The sequence below is a fragment of the Chiloscyllium punctatum genome, chromosome 42 (genome assembly GCF_047496795.1).
Source record: "Chiloscyllium punctatum isolate Juve2018m chromosome 42, sChiPun1.3, whole genome shotgun sequence".
Lineage (NCBI taxonomy): Eukaryota > Metazoa > Chordata > Chondrichthyes > Orectolobiformes > Hemiscylliidae > Chiloscyllium > Chiloscyllium punctatum.
The window spans coordinates 16,489,913-16,514,267 of NC_092780.1; the positions used below are offsets into that span (position 1 = coordinate 16,489,913).

At 39.8% G+C, this 24,355-nt stretch overlaps 2 protein-coding genes across 15 annotated transcripts in view; both read right to left on the reverse strand.

Annotated features, from left to right (window-relative positions):
* Positions 1 to 4,693, reverse strand: part of ghdc (GH3 domain containing) — a 49,438-nt gene extending 44,745 nt beyond the window's left edge. For 2 of the 5 annotated variants that reach the window (XM_072561501.1, XM_072561497.1), the window contains exons 1-3: positions 4,632 to 4,693; positions 2,889 to 3,066; positions 1,342 to 1,824 (exon numbers count right to left, since the gene is read on the reverse strand). In XM_072561501.1, coding sequence (XP_072417602.1) covers positions 1,342 to 1,824 — 483 coding nt within the window. In that variant the 5' untranslated portion in view covers positions 2,889 to 3,066; positions 4,632 to 4,693. Of the gene's footprint in view, positions 1 to 1,341; positions 1,825 to 2,888; positions 3,067 to 4,071; positions 4,095 to 4,631 lie in introns of those variants that run through there. The other 3 variants (XM_072561499.1, XM_072561498.1, XM_072561500.1) reach the window with 3 other exon arrangements.
* Positions 4,694 to 18,525: 13,832 nt separating this feature from the next.
* LOC140465766 (signal transducer and activator of transcription 5B-like) overlaps positions 18,526 to 24,355 on the reverse strand; it is a 133,380-nt gene continuing 127,550 nt past the window's right edge. For all 10 annotated transcript variants that reach the window (XM_072561509.1, XM_072561503.1, XM_072561507.1 and 7 more), the window contains one exon: positions 18,526 to 24,335. In XM_072561509.1, the coding sequence (XP_072417610.1) occupies positions 24,209 to 24,335 (127 nt within the window). In that variant the 3' untranslated portion in view covers positions 18,526 to 24,208. The remainder of the gene's footprint in view (positions 24,336 to 24,355) is intronic.

Below are 24,355 nucleotides of genomic sequence, written 5' to 3' on the forward strand. Positions count from 1 at the left end.
GTGTGCTTCTGGATTAATTCATTTCAAGTACTATAATCTAAATGTCACAGAGTCATATAGTATGGAAACAGACCTTTGTCCAGCCAGTCCATGCCAACCACATTCCCACCTGCCTCCGCTTTGACAATATCCCTCCAAACCTTTCCTACTCATGGACTTATCCAAATGACTTTTAAACATTCTAATTGCATCTGCATCCACCACTTCCTCTGGCAGTGCATTCCACACACGAGCCATTCTCTATGTAAGAAGTTGACCCTCATATCCTTTCTTAATTTCCTCATTTTGAGCAGCCCATCCTAGGGAAAAGACACTTGACATTCACCTTATCTATGCCTCTCATGATTTTATAAACCTCAATAAGGTCACCCTCATCAACCTGCTGCACTCTATTGAAAGAAGTCTCAGCCTTTCCAGTCTATATTTATATCTCAAATCCTCCATTTCCAGCAGTGAACATTCAATCTTTGAAGCAAGTCAAATATTTCCTTCTATTTTCGACCAGATTTACTCCACAATAACAGTGAATGCTGTTAGCTTCACTGACATTCCAAAAGCAAGATCTGGGCTATTATGTTGCCTGGTCTACATTTTTCTGGCAATCTCACCCCTCCCCAACCCCTCTTTCTCTCCGTCCCCCTCCTCCCCGCACCATCCACCTCCCCTCCCCTCCCTCTCCCTCTCCCTCTCCCTCTCCCTCTCCCTCTCCCTCTCCCCCCCCCCCCCCCCCCCTCCCCCCAACCCCTCCCCCCAACCACCCCATCATTCTGTGGCTCCTCCCGTGACCCTTTTCTTTAAGATTACCAATTTCTCCTGGATAACTTGCTCATGAACATTCCTCTCTGAGCTGGCCTTGTGCTTCAAGGGCCTTTTGTGACGTGTTTTTTTGAAACATCCATTTTTTGTTAAGAAACAACTAAATGTGTTTGGTTTACCAAGGCTCCAGAAGAAGATAATACATCTGCCCCTTTAACTATCACCTAACAGGAAAAGAGATAGTGTATTAAAACATAGCCATAAAAGGTAAACTTTACAGAGATAGATGCATGGACCCAGCCACGTGAAGCCTAGTAAAAACCAAAAGAACTGTGGATGCTGTAAATCAGAAACAAAACCAGAAATTGCTGGAAAAGCTCAACGGGTCTAACAGCATCTGTGGAGAGAAATTAGAGTTAACATTTTGGGTTGAGTGACCATTCTTCAGAACTGAAGCCTAGTGACAAGCTGAGGAAGAGTGAGAAATAAGGTTGCCAGAAAAAGGAGAAAAAATAGGAGGAAAAAGTTCACAAGTTAGCCATCATACACAAAGATACTTCATATAATAGGCAGTACCAATAATACCTGCTGTAAATCCTTCACTGTCTCCCTTGTGTTCAGCAATGTGGCATAAGAGCCTGATGCTCCTAATGTCCTAGAGAGACTACTTGGCCTCTCTGAAATCAACACGTTTTCTTCCCCTTTGCTAATCCGCTCGATGTATTCTTTAAAATGATCATAACGTGTCAGTGGGTGAAGATTGCGAAATGTCTCCTGATCCGTGATTTCAGAGAATTGGTACAACTTGCCATACTCAGTATTTCTGTTCCTGTGGATCCTGTGCTGAAGAATGCTTTGCTGCACTTGCAAAATATTTTTGCTGTCCCGTTCAAGTCTGCGTTGCTGCAAAAGGCTCTGGATACTTGCAGCCCTGTGAATCAGGTAGTGGCTCAGAAGGCTGAAGAACGATCTCTTTTGACCCTTTGACCTGTTGCAGATATCACAGCAGAGCAACACCAACAACCACACAGTCAGGATCCCAAAGATAAAGGCAGCAATAAGAAGCATCTGTCAATAAATAAAAAACAAAAATGGGCAGCAACTTCCGCATACATTAAGTCACACCATTCTGAATGTTACTTCCTACTGAGTAACATTACAATTTTACACAAATAGCAGGAGCACTAATGAAAATATTTCCTTTGGAAAAAAGCATATATACAGAACATTAAGCATCATTCCACATGTGATGCATTCCCTCCACCAATATCAATTCTTAATTTCCTGAAGTAGCTAGTGGGTAAAGTTATTACCTGGATGACAGAAACATATGGATTAGAAGACATCCAAGATTTCTAATGTTGTCCTCTAACAACACCCTCTGCTGGAAAATGGGCATGTCCAGGCTCCAGCTCAAATTTGATGCCTTTCAGGATCAAACAGTCATCCATCATTTGCTTTTAAGCCCACAGGTGATGAAACACCATTGTAGACTAGAGAGCTACCAGAGTCAACGCATTCGACAGCAAAGAAAAAATTACATAAGAGCTTATGACACATAAATTGTCCGTTTGGTCCCTCCATTTTATGACAGCATTTAATCTCTAGTCCAATCATTTTTCTCCAAGTCTCTTCCCATCTCCATTCCACTTCATTTCCCTCCACCAATGCAATTTAATCTTCAAGTGTCAGCTGAAACTATGACTCCTGGGTGTTAATTTCATGAAGCTTTCTCTGATTTGAATGGTCTAACGCTCAGTCTTAAAGCTGTTGCTTCTCACTTTGACACCTGAATGACTACAAACGGTCTACATTGAAGGGCACTTCCCCATCCTTTCACGATTTTAAACCCTTCTCTCATATCATCCCACGAAATGCAGTGTTTTAATGGATTTTTAAAAAAAAAATCAAATCTTACTTTGCAAATTTTATTCCTTTATACTAAAAGCATCCTCTTGAACCTGTGCTTTGCCTTTGCTAAAGTATCGGTATTCTTTCTGCTTTAAACAGCACAACGCTACACCTAGTATTCCAACTGTAATCATTTTAAGTTTTACATTCCATACACCGTGATCCCAGTTAGATTTCAATTGGATTTGTTTTTAAAACAGCTTGGTCAACCTAGGTATTACCTTGAATGTCCTGAATAGCTTTAATCTCTCTGTTCACTGCACCAAGTCAGAGTATAGCGACAGGCTCTTTTTTTCTTGGCAAAAATGCATCCCTCGACCTGAAAGACAGTGAGTTCCATCGACTCCTTTTTTAATCTATTGCTCCATTTTATCAACATCTCATCGGTCTTCTTGATGACTATTGTTGACAACAAGGACAAGTGGTTAGCCAGGTAAAGGTAAATTAATGCAAACAAAAAGTACAAATTGTTAAAAATAAAACAAAGAACTGGGGATGCTGAAGATCTGAAAATTAAACAGAAATTGCTGAAGAGACTCAGCAGGTCTTGCAACAGCTGTGGACAGTTAACGTTTCAGTTCCAGTGACCTTCCGTCAGAAATACAAATCACACTTCTCTCTAAAACATCATAACATTGGAATAGGAATACACCATTCATCCCCTTGAATCGGTTCTACTATTCATTGAGATCAAAGTTGCAGTGGGACTGATATACCTGCTCCATATCCCTGCCTTTGGCCCATATCCCTGAAAGCTCTACATTGTTCATAGGCCTAATTACAAATGTGAGAGCCAATAAGGATTTTGTGGGATGCTCATAGCTTGCTTATGATCACCTATATTTCAAACACTCCAATTGGAAAGAACAGTAAAACTGAGTGATATACGGTCTGATATACTTAAAAAATAGAGGCCTAGTATGCCCAGTATATCAAAATCCAAATATAACTTTTTTATTTTAAATTGTTTTTTTTCCCGCTGAGCAGTGATACATCGACCAAAACCCCCTCAATAGAAACAACTCAGACTTAGATTGATAGACCCTAAAATCTCAATTGCCCTGCTGGTATTCTTCACTTTGCTGTTATCACGTTTTTAACAAAGAGAACCTCCTCAGTTAATAAGGTGGACAATTGAGAACACAGTCAAAAAGCTTATGCTCGAAACATCGACTCTCCTGCTCCTCGGGTGCTGCCTGACCGGCTGTGTTTTTTCATCGCTACACTTATTGACTTTGATCCCCAGTCCTACCTTTCTCCTAATTGAGAACACAGGGCAGGTTTTTTTAAAAAAATGCATAACTCGAGTGTTGTCTCCCTCTTGCATATTGAGGAGTACAAAATGACCAAATTGCTGAATGTAACTTTTTTTCCCCCAGACAAGGGAAAACATAGTTTACAAACCATAGATAACATCTGCAGGAAACCACTTCAGAGGCAGTGTGCAAGCTTACAGCGACACTCATAGCATTCTGGGTTTTCAAATGTTATAATTGAGCTACCATTACACAGCGATATGTTCTGGAACTAAATTTGTCCCAAACCAAGGCTATCAATCGGAAGTAAAAGTAACGTAGTTAAAGAATGGTGGGCGCGGAACCTCTACAGAAAAACACCAGGAAATTGGATCTGTTTCCAATTGTTATGGGAGATTGAATTGAAGTTTTGGTTCATCGTGTGACATGGTTAGATGATTTCATAGTTATGGCAGGTTATTTCTAATCTACTTGGAAAGAATTTCGATTGGTTGTGAAACCATGTCACACTTTTTATTTGTGACAATAACAACTGTAACAGATGCAACTTTAATGTAACGATGTCGGTTCGCGTCGGGGGCCCGAACCAATAGGAAGATGTGACATTCTGACTGCTCAAGGAGAGCAGAAAAGCAGCTGAATGAGGAGAGGCCGTTCACGTTCGCCAGGCTGACCCGGCCTCTGTTGGAAGGAGAAGCGCTCACTCACCTTCTTCCGCCCTCAGCCACAGCGACAGAGACAGAGCCAGAGCCAGCCCCCACTCAGCGCGCTGACGTTACGGAGCTCAGACGCAGACAGCTCCAGTGTAGGTTAGTGAGGGCACCAGTGAGGAAAGGCCACACTCTTTAAGGTCTTTCTGCAAAACTGTAATGTTAAATGTCAAGCCCCCGTGGCCTTAATGGGATTGTAACTAGCTTCCTTTCCTGACCAAAAATATCTGTTTTTTTTTTATTGCTGCACATGAAGGGAAACTCAAATAAGGAATGTCTAATTCCGGGTTTTCTCTGTACTGTACCGAACTGTTTGACTTTTGCACTTAATCACGTTAAGTCTTTACACTATAAAGTATATTTTTTGCAAAATTTAGCCTCTCTTCTAGCACCCAATCACCTTCACATTCAAGCTTTCATTATCAATTTTTAAAAATATTTATACCACCCCCACCTTAAGAACCACCAAAACATCTCAATTGCTTTGGCACCGCAGCCTTCACACCCAAAGACTTGTTGATTTAATGTCTATTTAGCCGCGAGGTTACCCTCAATCAGACAGATAGGTCACCGTCTTATCCGTCCTTAACTGTACACTTTCTAACCTATAGCCTCACTCACTCCGTTGATATCAGTACCATCAAACAATATCTATGATCGCTTCTATGTATCACTGTATTCACATTCCATCCTCCTTTCCCAGTTTTATCTCCTGTGTCTGTACCCGAGAATAAGTTCACTTACAACAGAAGTTGTAACATGCCTCATAAAACCTACTAATTTGCCCAGGCTTCTGTGGATGTGTCAAATGTTGCTCTAAAATATTTCTGAGGAGTATCTAGGTGTTTCATTTAGTGAAAGGCACAAAACAAGTATAATTTTTTAAACAAGGTGAAACTTGGGGGATTAAGGATTGTAAATAGAATTTGGTAGAAATCTTAACATCCATGTCCAGGATTTCATGTTTAGCTAGAGTGGTTTGTAAAAGGTGAGAAGTTAGTTCCAAATTTGATCATACCATTACTATAGATAGTGTAATCCTCCTCAATGTTTTTAGGCAATGGCATGGCTGTGTTGTGAGTTGTGCTTCTCACCAAGTTGCTTTTAAAATTACTGATCCTAAAGCCATCTCATTAAAACATTTTCTATTTCAGTTGTTTAATAACAACTGCATCCTTGGGCAAAGGGGGTAAAGAAATAGGACAGTGTGTCCAATATGGCTCCAACAGTATACTAACTGATGAAAGATCAACCTCAGTTCAACTTTTATTTTTAATTAGTTGGAACATTCTATTATAACATGAGATTCAAACAGACCACACAATTTATAAAATAGGGATCCTTTATTCCACTTGCATCAAAGTTTTAAGAATGTTAACAGAAACTCAAATTATTTACAGGGGATCCAAGACCAACACTCCAAATCCACCAGATACCATCAGGAGCTAAAGTTCAGATTGTTAACCAGCTGGGTTAGCAGAGTTCAGTTCGAGGAATTTCTGTTGACAATTCCTTGTGACCACAAGCCAGATTGTCTTGCATAAACTTTGGGATAACTAATCCCTATCTATTTTGAATCAGCCCTGGGTGTTCCAGCTGTCCCCCTACACAGATGAGGTTCATCACCTGCACATCAGTGATGAATGAATATTATCTGCTATTCATAATACTTACATATGTACATGGTCTTTTAAGGACCTTTGTTTTTGAGAAAGTCACAGGAGCCCAAAGCCAAAAGATTTCTACTGTACAGCAGCTGGTCCCTGCAGAAGAAGAATGTTCTTGGGAGTTTAACCACTTTCCTTATTTTTAAGTGATGTTTCCTTACCCCTCAAGTTGTTTTATGTTGTTTAAACCAAAGGGTAATTGAGAATAATGACAGGAAATACGTTGACTCTCTCACTCTGCATTGTTTACAAAGATGTTAAAGAGAAAGTTATGAAAAGCTTGTATTTATGTAATGCTTATGACCACCAAATGTGCTAACTGAAGTGAACAGTTATAAAGCAGGCAGCGTAGCAGTTAATTTTAATTGAGTAAACTCCCACAGATAGCAATAATGATCAAATAATCTGTATGTGATGTCGAGGGTGTATATTGGTCAGCATACCAAGAATAACCCTCTTGTTCATTTTCAAAATAGTGTTGTCTTTTACATCACTTAAGCAGACAGATGGGCCTTTGGTTTAATGTCTCATCCTCTGACAGTGCAATACCTCCTAGACTGCACTGGAGTGTCAGCCTTGATTTGTGCCCAATTCCTTACGTGGAATTTGAACCCTGATTAGATTAGATTACATTACAGTGTGGAAACAGGCCCTTCGGTCCAACAAGTCCACACTGACCCGCCGAAGCACAACCCACCCATACTGCTACATTTACCCCCTACTTAACACTTCGGACAATTTAGCATGGCCAATTCACCTGGCCTGCACATCTTTGGACTGTGGGAGGAAACCGGTGCACCCAGAGGAAACCCACGCAGACACGGGGAGAACATGCAAACTCCACACAGTTGCCTGAGGTGGGAAATGAACACGGGTCTCTGGTGTTGTGAGGCAGCAGTGCTAACCACTGTGCCACCGTGCTGCCCGTAAGGGCAAGTTTGCTATCAGCTGAGTTACAGCTGACACATGGGTAAAATAGGAAGTTGGTAGCTCTTTCAAAGAGCTTGCATAGGCACAATAAGCTGAGTAGTCCAATTCTATGTGGTATGATTTCATTTATAAAGAAATGAGGACATTCAACCGCCCCTTCTGGTAATAACAGGGTAGCAGTAAGATTAATATTCAAATTCCTATCACAGCATCAACCAAATGCCATGGTGGAAATTGTTACAACAATGAATACTTTATATTGGATTTCACATTAAAAATTTTTATACAGCACTTTTAAACAAAACCTTTAAAAACAAAGATTTGGAAGTTAAAATTTACAAGCAACCAGAAACTTATTTTTTGATTGGCTTGAGGTCTGTACAAATATACGTAAGTACCACCATGGCTCAATGGTTCATTCTCATGGAGTGAAAAGTTGTGGAATAAAAGAGTTTTGGAGATTTCAGTGTACAATCTAACTTGACAGTCCAGTGCATAAGAGTGAGTGCTGCAGTATGAGAGGGGTCATCTTCTGAACAAAAATTTATAACAAGGTCACTCTGTACTCTCTAGTGAACTATTTTGAAAAAAAAATCAAGGAATAGTCTCCGGTCTTATCCCTCACTTAAAACATCCTCTGTTTGTGGGATCTTAATAAATCTGGATGTCTCCAACATCACAACAGCAACAATATCTTAAAACCATTTAAGTGGTTGCAAAATTACTTATGCCTTCAAGAATGAAATCTCCCAAGGTGCCTCATGTGCAGTAAAAATACATTTGTACATTCAACAATTTGAAAACAATACTTATAATATTGTCTTTCTAAGCAAACTGACTGGTTTTAGTTGGATGATAGTTCTCACTCAAACTAGATTAATTTTCCAATATAATAGTAGAAAGAAGCTATTGTTAGAGAAAAGACATTAAAGCTGCACCTGCCTGTAAACAGGCCGCCATTTCTCTCTCATCAACCAAAACTAGCTATGTGTCTCGGGGGGTCCAAGAGATCTTGCTATTCACAAAACTACAATATTTCCAAGTGGTTTAGGTATATAGAATATTGAAGCATTTGAAAGACCAATAAGCAAAAGAAGTGAGGTTAGATCCCCAATTTTGTATTCCACTCCAATATCCCTCAGATACATTCTCCACTTTGTTCACACTTGAATGTGACTTGACTTCAATGATTGCTTATATATCGCAGTATTAAACTGACGGCAGTTCACCTGTACAAAAATCTACATTGGAGCAGTGGGAAAAATGAAAGTACAGGGCAAACATATTCCTGTAAAGGTGAAGCGTTGGACCTAAATTCCAGAGAACTTTCGACATTGAGGAACGTATATGATTGAATGAAGAAAATAAATGGGAAGCTTATGGTAGAATACAAAAGCTTACAACAACAGAAGTCCTAGAGGTGTATAGTAAGTGCAGGAAGTTACTTCACAATAAATTAGGAAAGCAAATAATGAACATGAAAAATCACTGGTGGGTATGATAAAGGAAAATCCAAAGTTGTAAATTTATTAGGGATAAGAAGGTAACCAGATAACCAGAGAAAGTGATGTCTAGCAGAGATAAGTGGCCAATTGTGGTGGAGCAGCAAGACACAGGTGAGACTTTAAATTAACACATTACATTTATATTCACAACAGAGAAGAATTTGTCAGCATAGAAATCAGGGAAGAGAACTGTGATATACATGAACAACTTAATTGAGCGGAAGGAGGTATTAGCAGTTTTAGTAGGCTTAAAATTGGAGACATCCACAGGCCCAGATGAGATGTGTTCTAGACTGTTGTGGGACAAGGGACCTGACGTTAATTTTCAAATTCTGTCTGGTGTGGAATCATGTTCAAAAGCGACTGAGATTGATGTTCAATAGCCTCCTTATTGAGCATCCACAATGGCACAGTTTGAGGTGGCAATGGAATTTAAAGTACGGTTTTACAGCAGCCTCTTTTATATACAGTTTTTACATACATTAACATTTTAGCACTATGGTATCAAATAGTGATTGTACTGTACACAGGTTTGTGTGACATCTGTCCCAGGGAAGGAGACAGTTTAAGCACTTGCTAAATGCTGGCGCTTTACCCCTTATGGGATTAGAATGTCTGTCTGGTCTGAGCTTGCAGTTAGTAATATTAATAAAAATACTAGATCTACATGATCTAAATAAGTAAAAAAAAACATATCCTAAGTAAAAGTATAGAGGATATTAAACTGATCTCCCGTGTTGGGTCATGAGATTTTTATCTACTATTGCCGGTTTTTAACAATTCCTACACATTCATTCATGTAATTTCACTGAAGCGCTGTTTTGATAGTAAGTTTCTTAAAGAGGGTAGTGGCCCTATTTAATGAATTTAAAAAGTATAAATCCATACGTTAGCACAGGATGATAGTTAGAAATAGGTAGTACAGTGTTACAGACATTTCAAAGAAGTAAAAAGCAGTGGACTGTAGGGATATGCTGGTTGAGGAAATAGTTTGATGTCCTGTAGTCTATTTAGGTCCTGAGAGATGGTTACTAAGAGCCATTAATATTATAATCTTTCTATAGTTTCAAGTGAGTTATGAAGACACAATGGCGGGGATAGCATTCTTCTGTGCAGGTTATCATAACACTTATTCAGGGGTAGCCTTTGATATATAAAGAGGTCTAAATACTGTTTACTGCTTAGCATAGGGCTGATAAGAATTGTTAGGTGTAAAGAAAGTGATGGGTTAGTAGCCTAGGAAGGAGTATTTAATTTAGTTTAGCTTGGAAGAATAAAATGTACTACAAAAATACAATTTTCTGAAGAAATGAATGGAATCGTGGTACAATAAAGAGTGCTTGTAAGTTAGTAAAGAGAATTATAATACAATATCTGAGTTATTAATGAATGGAAACACAGCATAGTAAACATGAGTGCTTGAGTGTGAGTTAATAAAGAGAATCATAATACCACATCTTACAACCTGAGGGTCACCACACCTCAGGCAAGGTGGAGAAGGCAAAACCTAAATGATAACCTCAGCTGGTACAGAAATTGAGCCCATACTGTTGGCATCACAAATCAGCCGTCTGATTGATTGTCACACTACAGTAAACGTTTTGTTTACGAGCATACAGGCAGATCATAGTAAGCAAGGATATACAGATCAAAAAGACTTAAGAGGCACACAGGTTACATTGCATAAGGCATGCACGAGGCAAGATCAGCATTATTTGAGGCTAGACAGAGTCCATTCATGAGTCCAGTTACAGCCAGGAAGAAACTGTTCAGACTTCTGTATGTTATGCCCAATGGAAGAGGTTGCAGGAGATCACTGGGGGCTCACAGAGCTCAAGTGGCCAAATAGCTGGTTTGCGATGCAGTGACACCAAGAGTTCACTTAGAGTCAGAAATATGCAACGTGGAAACAGACCCTTCAGTCCAACACGTCCATGCCGACCAGATATCCCAACCCAATCTAGTCCCACCTGCCAGCACCCGACTCATATCCCTCCAAACCCTTCCTATTCATATACCCATCCAGATGCCTTTTAAATGTTGCAATTGTACCGGCCTCCACCACATCCTCTGGCAGGTCATTCCATACCTGTACAACCTTTGTGTGAAAAAGTTGTCCCTCAGGTCTCTTTTATATCTTTCCCCTCTCACCCTAAACCTATGCCCTCTAGTTCTGGACTCCCCGACCCCAGGGAAAAGAATTTGTCTATTTACCCTATCCATGCCCCTCAATTTAAAAAGGAAATTGAAGGGGTAGTTAGAACAAGAGAAGTCAAGAAAGACAACTGTATCAAGGAGGCAGAAAACTGGAAAAGGCATCATGCTGTAAAGTTGAGTGAAATAAGGGTTGAGGGGAAGGGTGAGAGCAGTAACAAATTAAAAATTCTATATATGAATGCACGAAGCATTAGACACAAGGTGGATGAGCTTGAGGCTCTTTTGGAAATTGGCAGATACGATATTGTGGGGATAACTGAGACGTGGCTTCATGGGGACAGGGCCTGGGAAATGAATATTCAAGGCTACACGTGCTATCGTAAGGATAGACTGACGGGCAGAGGGGGTGGGGTGGCCTTGTTGGTAAGGGAGGATATTCAGTCCCTTGCGCGGCAGACCTAGAGTCAGGGGATGTAGAGTCAGTGTGGATAGAGCTTCGAAACACTAAGGGTAAAAAGACCCTCATGGGAGTCATCTACAGGCCCCCAAACAGTAGTCTGGATGTTGGAGGTAAGTTGAATCAGGAGCTGAAATTGGCTTGTCGCAAAGATGTTACTACAGTTGTTATGGGGGATTTTAACATGCAGGTAGACTGGGAGAATCAGGATGGTATCGGGCCTCAAGAAAGAGACTTTGTGGAGTGCCTCAGAGATGGATTTTTAGAGCAGCTGGTGCTGGAGCCGACCAGGGATAAGGCGATTCTGGATCTGGTATTGTGTAACGAACCAGAATTGGTCAGTGACCTCGAAGTGAAGGAGCCATTGGGAAGTAGTGACCATAATACAATAAGCTTCAATCTGCAATTTGAGAGGGAGGGGGTACAATCTGAAGTGACAATATTTCAGTTGAATAAAGGGAAATATGGAGCTATGAGGGAGCAACTGGCCAAAGTTCAATGGTTCAATACCTTAACAGGGAAGACCGTGGAGGAACAATGGCGGATATTTCTGTGTATAATGCAGAAGATGCAGGATCAGTTCATTCCTAAAAGGAAGAAAGATCCCAGGAGGAGACATGGGCGGCCGTGGCTGACGAGGGAAGTAAAGAAACATATAAGGTTAAAAGAGAAAAAGTATAACTTAGCGAAGATAAGCGGGAAAACGGAGGACTGGGAAGCTTTTAAAGAACAATAGAGGATTAGTAAGAAGGAAATACGCAGAGAAAAAATGAGGTACAAAGGTAAACTGGCCAAGAATATAAAGGAGGATAGTAAAAGCTTTTTTAGGTATGTCTAAGGCAAAAAAATGGTTAGGACAAAAATTGGGCCCTTGAAGACAGAAGCAGGGGAATATATTACTGGGAACGAAGAAATGGCAGAGGAATTAAATGGGTACTTCAGATCTGTGTTCACTGGGGAAGACACAAGCAATCTCCCTGAGGTAACAGTGGCTGAAGGACCTGAACTTAAGGGAATTTCTATTTGCCAGGATTTGGTGTCGGAGAGACTGTTAGGTCTGAAGGTTGATAAGTCTCCGGGACCTGATGGCCTGCATCCCAGGGTACTGAAGGAGGTGGCTCGGGAAATCGTGGATGCGCTGGTGATTATTTTCCAGAGTTCAATAGAATCGGGGTCGGTTCCTGAGGATTGGAGGGCGGCTAATGTTGTGCCACTTTTTAAGAAGGGTGTGCGGGAGAAAGCAGGAAATTATAGACCAGTTAGTCTGACCTCAGTAGTGGGAAAGATGCTGGAATCTATTATAAAGGATGAAATTACGGCACATCTGGATAATAGTAACAGGATAGGACAGAGTCAGCATGGATTTATGAAGGGGAAATCATGCTTGACTAATCTTCTGGAATTTTTTGAGGATGTAACTTGGAAGATGGATGAGGAAGATCCAGTGGATGTAGTGTACCTGGACTTTCAGAAAGCTTTTGATAAAGTCCCACACAAGAGGTTAGTGAGTAAAATTAGGGCGCACGGGATTGAGGGCAAAGTACTAGATTGGATAGAGAATTGGTTGGCTAATAGGAAACAAAGGGTAGTGATTAACGGCTCCATTTCGGAATGGCAGGCAGTGACCAGTGGGGTACCGCAGGGATCCGTGCTGGGACCGCAGCTTTTTACAATATATGTAAATGATATAGAAGATGATATCAGCAATAACATTAGCAAATTTGCTGATGACACAAAGCTAGGTGGTAGGGTGAAATGTGATGAGGATGTTAGGGGATTACAGGGTGACCTGGACAAGTTAGGTGAGTGGGCAGATGCATAGCAGATGCAGTTTAATGCGGATAAATGTCTGGTTATCCACTTTGGTGGCAAGAACAGGAAGGCAGATTACTACCTCAATGGTATCAAATTAGGTAAAGGGGCTGTTCAGAGAGATCTGGGTGTTCTTGTCCACCAGTCAATGAAGGCAAGCATGCAGGTACAGCAGGTCGTGAAGAAGGCTAATAGCATGCTGGCCTTCATAACGAGGGATTGAGTATAGAAGTAAAGAGGTGCTTCTGCAGCGGTACAGGGCCCTGGTGAGACCACACCTGGAGTACTGTGTACAGTTCTGGTCTCCAAATTTGAGGAAAGACATTCTGGCTATTGAGGGAGTGCAGCGTAGGTTCACGAGGTCAATTCCTGGAATGGCAGGATTGCCTTACACGGAAAGACTGAAGCGACTGGGCTTGTATACCCTTGAGTTTAGAAGACTGAGAGGGGATCTGATTGAAACGTATAGGATTATGAAAGGACTGGACACTCTGGCAGGAGGGAACATATTTCCGCTGATGGGGGAGTGCCGAACCAGAGGACACAACTTAAAAATACGGGGTAGACCATTTAGGACAGAGATGAGGAGAAACTACTTCACCCAGAGAGTGGTGGCTGTGTGGAATGCTCTGCCCCAGAGGGCAGTGGAGGCCCAGTCTCTGGATTCATTTAAGAAAGAATTGGATAGAGCTCTTAAAGATAGTGGAGTCAAGGGGTATGGAGATAAGGCTGGAACAGGATACTGATTAGGAATGATCAGCCATGATCATATTGAATGGCGGTGCAGGCTCGAAGGGCAGAATGGCCTACTCCTGCATCTATTGTCTATTGTCTATAATTTTGTAAACCTCTATAACGTCACCCCTCAGCCTCCCACGCTCCAGGGAAAACAGCCCCAGCCCATTCAGCCTCTCCCTGTAGCTCAGATCCTCCAACCCTGGCAACATCCTTGTAAATCTTTTCTGAACCCTTTCAAGTTTCACATCTTTCCAATAGGAAGGAGACCAGAATTGCACGCAAGATTCCAACAGTGGCATAACCAATGTCCTGTGCAGCCGCAACATGACCTCCCAACTCCTGTACTCAATACTCTGACCCATAAAGGAGAGCATACCAAACGTCTTCTTCAATATCCTATCTACCTGCGACTCCACTTTCAAGGAGCTATGAACCTGCACTCCAAGGTCTCTTTGTTCAGCAACACTCCCTAGGACCTTACCATTAAATGTATAACTCCTAGGAGAAAATGAGGACTGCAGATGCTGGAGATCAGAGCTTAAAAATGTATTGCTGGAAAAGCGCAGCAGGTCAGGCAGCATCAAAGGAGGAGAATCGACGTTTCGGGCATAAGCCCTTCTTTCCTGAAGAAGGGCTTATGCCCAAAACGTCGATTCTCCTTCTCCTTTGATGCTGCCTGACCTGCTGCGCTTTTCCAGCAACACATTTTTAAGCAGTGTATAAGTCCTGCTAAGATTTGCTTTCCCAAAATGCAGCACCTCGCATTTATCGGAATTAAACTCCATTTGCCACTTCTCAGCGCATTGGCCCATCTGGTCAAGATCCTGTTGTAATCTGAGGTAACCCTCTTTGCTGTCCACGACACCTCCAATTTTGGTGTTATCTGCAAACTTACTAACTGTACCTCTTATGCTTGCATCCAAATCATTTATGTCAAAAATGACAAAAAGTAGAGGACCAAGCACCAATCCTTGTGGCACTCCACTGGTCACAGGCCTCCAGTCTGAAAAACAACCACCCTTTCTCTTCTACCTTTGATCCAGTTCTGTATCCAAATGGCTAGTTCTCCCTGTATTCTGTGAGATCTAACCTTGCTAATCAGTCTCACATGGGGAACCTTGTCAAACGCCTTACTGAAGTCCATATAGATCACATCTACTGCTCTGCCCTCAATCTTCTTTGTTACTTCTTCAAAAAACTCAATCAAGTTTTTGAGACATGATTTCCCATGCACAAAGCCATATTGACTATCCCGAATCAGTCCTTGCCTTTCCAAATACATGTACATTCTGTCCCTCAGGATTCCCTCCAACAACTTGCCCACCACCGACATCAGGCTCACTGGTCTATAGTTCCCTGGCTTGTCCTTACCACCCTTCTTAAACAGTGGCACCATGTTAGCCAACCTCCTGTCTTCCGGCACCTCACCTGTGACTATCGATGAGACAAATATCTCAGCAAGAGGCCCAGCAATCACTTCTCTAGCTTCCCACAGAATTCTAGGGTACATCTGATCAGGTCCTGGGGATTTATCAACCTTTACCTGTTTCGAGACATCCAGCACTTCCTTCTCTGTAATATAGACATTTTGCAAGATGTCACCATCTATTTCCCTGCAATCTATATCTTCCATATCCTTTACCACAGTAAATACTGATGCAAAATACTCATTTAGTATCTCCCCCATTTTCTGCGGCTCCACACAAAGGCTGATCTTTGAGGGGCCCTATTCTCTCCTTAGTTACCCTTTTGTCCTTAATATATTTGTCAAAACTCTTTGGATTCTCCTTAATTCTATTTGCCAAAGCTACCTCATGTCTCCTTTTTGCCCTCCTGATTTCCCTCTTATGTATACTCCTACTTTCTTTATACTCTTCTAAGGATTCACTCGATCTATCCTGTCTATACCCTCCATATGCTTCCTTCTTTTTCTTAACCAAACCCTCAATTTCTTTAGTCATCCCATTCCCTCTCCCTACCAGCCTTTCCTTTCACCCTAACAGGAATATACTTTCTCTGGACTCTCATTATCTCATTTCTGAATTGAAATGAAAACATAACCATTATTCAAGAAGGGTGGTAGAGATAAACCAGGGGACTATAGACCAGTGAACCTAACATTAGTGGTAGGAAAACTACTGGATAAATTCTGATGGACAGAATTAATCTCCACTTGGATAGCAAAGATTACAGTAATAAAGATGTACATCATGGAAACAGACCCTTCAGTCCAACTCGTTCATGCCGACTGGATATCCTAACCTAATCTCAACCCATCCCATTTGCCAGCTCTATGAATCTAAATCCTTCCTATTCATATACCCATCCAGATGCCATTTAAATGTAATTTTACCAGCCTCCATTACTTCCTCTGTCAGCTCATTCCAAACACACACCATCCTCTGCATGAAAACTTTGCCACTTAGGTCTGATTTATATCTTTCCCCTCTCACCCTAAACCTATGCCCTCTAATTCTGGATTCAACACACCCGGGAAAAAGGTCTTATCTATTCACCTTATCCATGCCCCTCAAGATTTTATAAACCTCTATAAGGTTCACCCCTTAGCCTCAGATGCACCAGGGAGAACAGCCCCAGCCTATCCCTATAGCTCAAATCCTCCAACTCTGACAACATCCTTCTAAATCTTTTCTGAACTCTTTCAAGTTTCACACATCCTTCCAATAGGAATATTCATCCTTTTGCATGAATATTCCAAAAGTGGCCTAATCAATGTCCTGTACAATTGCAAAATGGCCTTCCAATGCCTACACTCAATGCTGTGAACAAAATAAAGCATACTAAATGCCTTCACTATCCTATCTTCCTGCGACTCTACTTTCAAGGAACTACGAAGCTGCACTCCAAGGTCCCTTTTCTCAACAACTCTCCAGGACCTTAATATTAGGTGTGTAAGTCCTGCTCTGATTTATCAAGCTATGCGTGGCTTTATCAGGGCGAGATCATGTCTGACAGATTTGATTTTTTTTTTGAAGTGGTGACAAGGTGTGGACAAGGGCAGTACAATCAATGTAGGCTAGAGACTTTGGTAAGGGTTTTGACAAGGTCTTACATGGAAAACTGCATATGGGTTTCTAAGCAATTGAGCAAATTGGATCCAAAATTGGCTTAATGGCAGGAGCTCGGAAGTGATGCTCAAAGGTTTTTGTGATTGGAAGCCTGCATCTCGTGCCTTACCACAGGGTTCTCACGGTGCTGGGTCCCTTGCTGTTTTTAGTTAATATTAATGATGTAGTAGACATGAATATAGGAGGTTTGATCAGCAAGTTTGTAAATGCCACAAACATTTGTGGTGTGGTAGATAGCAAAGAGGAAAGCCTTAGACTACATGTCAACACAGATGGGCTGATCAGATGGGCAGAATAACAGCACATGGAAGTTAGCTTGAAAGGTGAGAGGTGATGCATTTTTTGGATCTCTGACAAGAAGGGAGTATATAACAAATGGTAGGACCCAAGGAAGTACAGAAACTCACCGACAAGTATACAAGTCCACAAATCATTAAAGACAACAGGACAGGTGGGTAAGATGTTGAAGGCAGCATATGGGACACTTGCGTTTATTAGTCAAGGTACTGAATATAAGAGCAGAAAGGTTATAAGGGAGCTGTACAAGGCATTAGTTAGGCCATAGATGGAGTAGTGTGCACACCTCTGGTCGCCAAGCTCTAGGAAGGATGTGATTGCTGTAAAGAAGGTGCACAGGAGATTCACCAAGATGTTTGGACTGGACAGTTTCAGCTTTGAGACAAGATAGGCTGGGGTTATTTTTCTTTGAGAAGGCGGAGGATGGATCTGATTGAGGTGTACAAAATTATCAGGAGCTTATACAGGGAAGACAGGAAGAAATCTTTCCCTTTGGTAGAGGGATCAGTAACCGAGAGGCAAAGAATTAAAATAAAAGGCAGACAGTTTAGAAGGGATTTAAGATTTATTTTACATAGAGGGTGGTGAGTATCTGCAACTCATTGCCCAAAAGGGTGCAGAGGCAAGAACCATTATGAATATTTTAGTAGTACTTAGATGATCATTTGAAATACCATAGCATACAAGGTCACGGGCCAAGTGCTGGAAAATAGGACTCAAGCAGAGATGTACTCAATAACTGGTATGTAAAGCTCGAAGACTCGCTTGTATTTTGCCTTAAATCTTTGTGTGAATGTTTCTGTATTAACACTTTTCAGATTTTTCTTTTAGGAACTAAAGATGAATTGTCAGGACAATTCTGCAAGCAATTCTGGAGAAAAATCATCAGGGTTTGGAAATTAAGTGTTTAAAATTTTTTGAACCATTTTCCTTACAATTAGAAAACATTGGACAGGAGGGAAGAGAAAGGCTGCCTGACTGACAGTTAGATTTCATCAAATTGAGAAAGAGTCAATTTTATTTTCTAATTGCTGACTGTGTTCCAGGATTATGGATGTAGTCGAGCATGAGTTGTTGCAGCAGTCATGTGACCAAGTCTAGAAACATGACTAACCAGAGTTGACTATCCAAAATCTCAAATCTATATCAATAAGAAGAAAGTTTATGTTAAACATTTTGCTGTGATCGAAACCTCCTTAACCTAGTGTATGTCGAGAGAAGCTTGCAGACAACAAAGAGGTAGTTAAAAAATAAATCAATTTACTGGTAAAACCTATTAACAGACATACATTCTATCCAATTTAAATGAACTTTTAGATCGTAAACGTTTATTTATGTTATTACAATAGTTCTTTTGTAACAAAATTCATGAAAGCACTGTAAAAATGAACTGAAATGATTGCATTATGAACTTAGTGAAGATGAACCATAAATCATCACCGTTAATTTTTTACTGTTTTATGGTGTACACAGCATAAGCACAATGAAGAACAAATACTACAGAAGTCATTTGTCCAATTAAAAATATTGCTTTTGCTGGTATTACTAAAATCGGATAGAGAATAAATTGTTCCTTTTTCTCCCAAATAAGATACAATTAGATCATTTCACGATAGTAATAAGTGGGGCAGACTGAAAATTCATTGAAGGTGTAATTATTCTCCATTTTCTTCATATTCAGGGGTCCTTCACATATTGAAGTATTTTCACAATTGCAAGCCCAAATGAAAAATGCAGTACACTTGTCACTTTAAATTCACACAGGAATGCCTCAGTCTAGGTCCTCACACTGTACATAACCTTGCACTTAGCTACTGTATCTGGTTTATTTTTGACCAGTTGGTTTCAGGTTCACTGACATAAAGGGCTCTGAAATTAGGGGTATCTGAATATGTGCACTGAAGTAAACATGGAAGTTGAGTTCAACTTACTGAATAATATCTTACAAGAAAGCACTTGGAGCACGAACCATTGTGTAAACCTGAACAACTGTATTTGGAATATTTTATGGGAATAAAATGGGGTCAACTTACTTTTATACCTTCCATGAATGAAGAATGGACAAATCACAATCATGTGTTTAGGCTTGCTCCATGACAGATAAATACAGTAGTTGCTATTCAAAGTCACACCAAAGCCAATTACCTTCTTAGCTAATATCAGAAGGCCTTTCAGCAATGGTTGCTGGTACTGTTAGGAGCTTTAGCTTACTCTTCAGATCTTAGACTGTGAACAATAAGGCTAAACTCAGCAGCGAGTAGGAGTCAAATCTACTAAGACTAAACTTATGGAATCTTAATTGTTTTTCAAATTTTATTGCACCTTTCATTTCGATTAAGTAGTTCTACAATCCTATTGGTTCTGGAGAAATCATTTTTATTTCTTAGCGTGAGAATCATACCCTACCTGACTCCAGCTTCCAGCATGTACATCTCAGAACAACACACTCATTGATCATAAAGTAACTAAAATATTAAAGCTTAAATTATCAAGGAATTGTGGTTTATTCAGGACTTTATACTTTGTGAAAGACAAAGGTAGGTAATCGCACCTTCTATGTCACTGAAATATTGCCAACTCCATCCATTTCATTGGCTATTTAGAACTGAACTACACAATTTGTAACACTGGTGCTCTATTGGACCCAAGTTGATCTTATCTCACATTCATTTATTTTCACCTCAATAACAGCCTAATTTCAAACTTGCCTCAACTTATCCACTGCAGAATGCCTCATCCGCATCTGTTATTTATGGGCTTGATTATTCCAATGCATTCCTGGTCAGGCCCCATGTTCTATCCTCCACAGAACTTGGTCTTTTAGAGCGCTGTTGCCCACGACCTAATTTGCAACAAGCCATCCTTACCCATCTCTGCTGTGCTTGCAATTTAGCATTAGCTCCCAACCAATCAATACCTCAACTTTGAAGATTTGCAGTCAAGGAGTGTGGTGTTGGAAAGGCACAGTAGGTCAGGCAGCATCCAAGGAGCAGAAGAATCGAAGTTTCGGGCATAAGCCCTCCTCATGAAGGGCTTATGCCCAAAACGTCGATTCTCCTGCTCGTCAGATGCTGCCTGACCTGCTGTGCTTTTCCAGCACCACACTCTCGACTCTGATCTCCAGCATCTGCAGTTCCCGCTCTCTCCGTTAAAGATTTGCAGCCTTGTTTTCAAATAATGGTTTGCAATTCCCTTTGCACATCTCCTCTAAGCTTTTCTTCAACACCTGCGAAGTACTTAGGGATACTTAGTGCATTAAATGCACTATATAAATGCAAAATTATTTTGTTATTCTTCACAGCTAACATCAATTTAAAGAGGAAAACTGTCTTTACTTTTGCTGCTGAAATAGGCTTTAAGTACTCCTCAGTTGCTGACAAAATTTAAACTGCAATTTTTGGTAAACAGAATTTTTCGTTTAACTGCCTGACAAAACAAATCATTCTTTCGTGTTTCTCAAATATTAGGTTCAATTTCATCAAAATGCTCCAGCTAGAGTTTACTGTGGGTTTCTATTTGGCAATAAATCATAGATAGTAGATCTTTGGGATTTTTGTTACTAAACTGCTGTACTCTATTAATTTTGGTTATTAAATGCTGCTTATCAGATGCAACTAAGGCCCTGGATTCCTGGGTACAATATAATTACCTTAACTCCCACACCCCCCCCAAAAAAGAAAGAGACCACAGAATATGATGAACAGACTATGTTTAGGTATAAAAACAAAGCCCTCATCATACAAGTCCTCCAAGGCCTTTGAGTAGTGGAGAAAGAGCAGTACATGTACGAAGTGTTGGCATGTGGAATAATCCTGAATATTATGAGAAAAAAAATATTGTATTCATGAAAAAGTATGGACATTAATAGCAAGACAACCATTTATTGTCAATCTCTAGTGGCTTGTAATATGATGGTGAGCTTTTTTGAACTGCTGCAGTTTGTGTAAAGACACTATCACAGTACTATTGGATTGGGGGCTCCAGGATTTTAACCCCACAACAAATGAAGGAACTGTGATATATTAAATGTATGGCTTGGAATAGATAACCAATCAAGATTAGAAAATTCTTAACAATATATGAGAGGTGCCTAAATAATGAAGAATTGTATTATAATACTGAACCATGCAGTATCTTGGCTTGAAGAAGCAATAGATGGAAACCTGACTGCATCATAAATCCACCCTAGGTTTGAATATACAAATTAGAGGCAGCAGTAGGCTATTCGATCTATTGAGTTTGTTCCACTATTCAATAAGATCATGGCTGATCTGATTATGGACTCAAATCTGTATTCTCACCTACTCCCAATGAACTGTGACACCCATGCTCACCAAGAATCCACCTACAGCAATCAGGAAGTTACAGCACAGAAATAACCACAGTTAAATCAGACAACTCTTTCAAGGCTGGAAATCGTAATGTTTGAATTGGTAAGGGATCCTCAAAAAAAAGTCATTGATCTGGGATAGTGAATATTAAATTTACCATTTGTTTTCTCCATACTATGCCAATAATGCATCAAAATTCTAATTTCAGAGATGCAGTACGACATTTTATACAGTCACTTCATAGACTAGCAATATTGAAAGTTTCCATAACATGCTACTGAATCATGTGATTATAGACTGACAACTTTCAGCTGAGAGGAAGCGGTGTAAGCAAATATAGAACTCCGCTTGGAAGAGATGCTTCCACATCTACAGTTGATTCATACCCTGATATACACAAGTCCATTGTGCCACTAAATCTAACACAAAGGGGAAAAATGTGTTCTTTAATACTGGCCAACATTACAGAAAAGTGCACAAGTCTGTATCAAAATCAGTTCATTCATTAAAAGATGCTTCAGAAATTAATTCATTGTAATGTCACTCTTAAAAAGTGGCTTGAATACTTTTAGGATGAACATTCTATTAATGGTAAATATAAACCAACAGCAGCTAAAGTAGGGGAACGCAGTATGAAGTATTAGCTTCAGAAATAATCAAATACTGGAGGCATTCCTCTTAGAATTTAGAGGGATAGAAATTAATTTTCTCCTGTTGCATTACAATGAGACAAAAGTTTATTGGATGCAGAAACCCTGAAGAAGAAACAATTTTTTCTCCAATATATGTACAGATTAACAAATATCCAAACTAGCAAAAATTGTTTGGCAGTAGCAATACACTGATCTTTTGTTAGTATACACTAAAGATAACCAAATATTCTAACTATAAAAGAAAACGTTACATCTCAGTAGACCTGGGCATATTAACAAAAAGGCAAATAAGCAATGGGCATAAGCTGTTAGAATACTCTATATTTTTATGGGAAAGTACATTGGATAATTTAAATTGTAAACATCTGGATTGTTTCCATCCTCCCCTTTTTTGTTTGTGGTTATTAGGCTGATCATGACATTTCTCAACAAGGGATTATGGCAAATATCAGAGTGGGCACCCCTTTAAGAGAATGAACACTGTTTCAATTTCTGTACATTGTCTAGTGGTTGTTCAAAAATAAATGATAAAAAAATTTCCCTTTGTCCATTTACTAGAGGGGTAGTCCCTCTGAAAGATTTCTGCTGTATCAAGGAATAACCTTTGTTCAAATGATGTCCCAGTACTGCTAGGATCAAGTATAATCAGAGTAACACCCAACACCGTATAAATAAACTTCTAATACAACTCTCTACTGCACCAATTACTATCCAATACAGCTTATTAAGGCATCTCAGAAATGAGCCTGGCTATTTTTCCTCATTACAATTTACATCTACTGTAAGTCAAAATGTTTTAAATTCTTTTTCACACAGTCAGAAAGGAGAAATTATCAAGATATTGGCAAATCATGGCAGAGATTGAAGACAAATCTTCAACGTGGCTACAAGGGCAACTAAATTAATTCAACAGATCTTTTCTTCCTGGTGGCCATGTGTGTAGAATCCAAGTAATAGCTGCTGTGCACGGATGCCTGGATCAGAAATTTTAAAATTTATAAGTTAAGTGTCCTAAGGTAACTAGTTGTGTGAATGAATCTTGGCAACTAGGCAGTTTTGTACATGTTGACATATACAAACTAGTTAGCTTAAGAGTGCCTCGGTAATGTCTTGATTTTGTTCAGTGCAAATCTTGACAGCCATGTCACACCAAACACATGCACTTCTTAAACACGTGCACTTCTTATACATATGTAACAAGAACCTCCTCTAAAACTGTCCTGATTGTAAAAGAGGCCAAATGTGTTTTTCATTTAAAAAAATACATAGTGTGATCTTGGAAACAACCAAGGCAAGCAAATGGTTAAGTGATACAAAAATATACATCATAAACTACCCTTCCTAAAATGTCTCAATGTGAATATGTCACAAAACCTTTAAGATGAGTCTAAACTTTGCTCAATGAGTAAAATCATCATCATCATGGCTTGCCTGTGCCAATTTATGACCCAGTGTTCAACTGAAGTTACTAACCAAAAAACTGAAAATTGATTTCCAACAAAATACAACTATCCGAGAAAATGATTAAAGTAGTAGAACCCATATATAACTGAAGTAGCTCTGACTGACTTGGTAAAGGCAGTGTTCAAATTGGGTTTTAATTGTCTATTTGACTTGTGAAACAAAACAGACTAAAATAGAAATTAAAACTGTACTCTGATCTACCAAAAAAAGTAACAATTTCAAAGGGTAAATAAAAATCATGCAAATAGCAACTTGCATTTTGTACAACAGAAAACCATAATCCAGAGTTTCCAAAACTGCAGCCTTATTCCAAGCAAACAAAACATTTAAAAACATTTGCGTTGCTTCAACATGCACAAAAATATTAGCTTCACAAGGATTATTAACATTTCACATTATGAATGATTTGGAAATGAAGCAACTTATGGAATGAAACCATAAGAAACAATAATTTCTATGAGGTGGGGATTGTCAATCATGTTGGTTGATGAGGAAGCCATTGATTATCAATTGGCCTGCGCAGAAGCTCCTCCACATGTCTGGCAACATCCATTGTATCATCTAGGTCAAAATCCCCTTCAGGATCAAGCATACTGTCAGGGCTAATTAAAAAATGAAATAT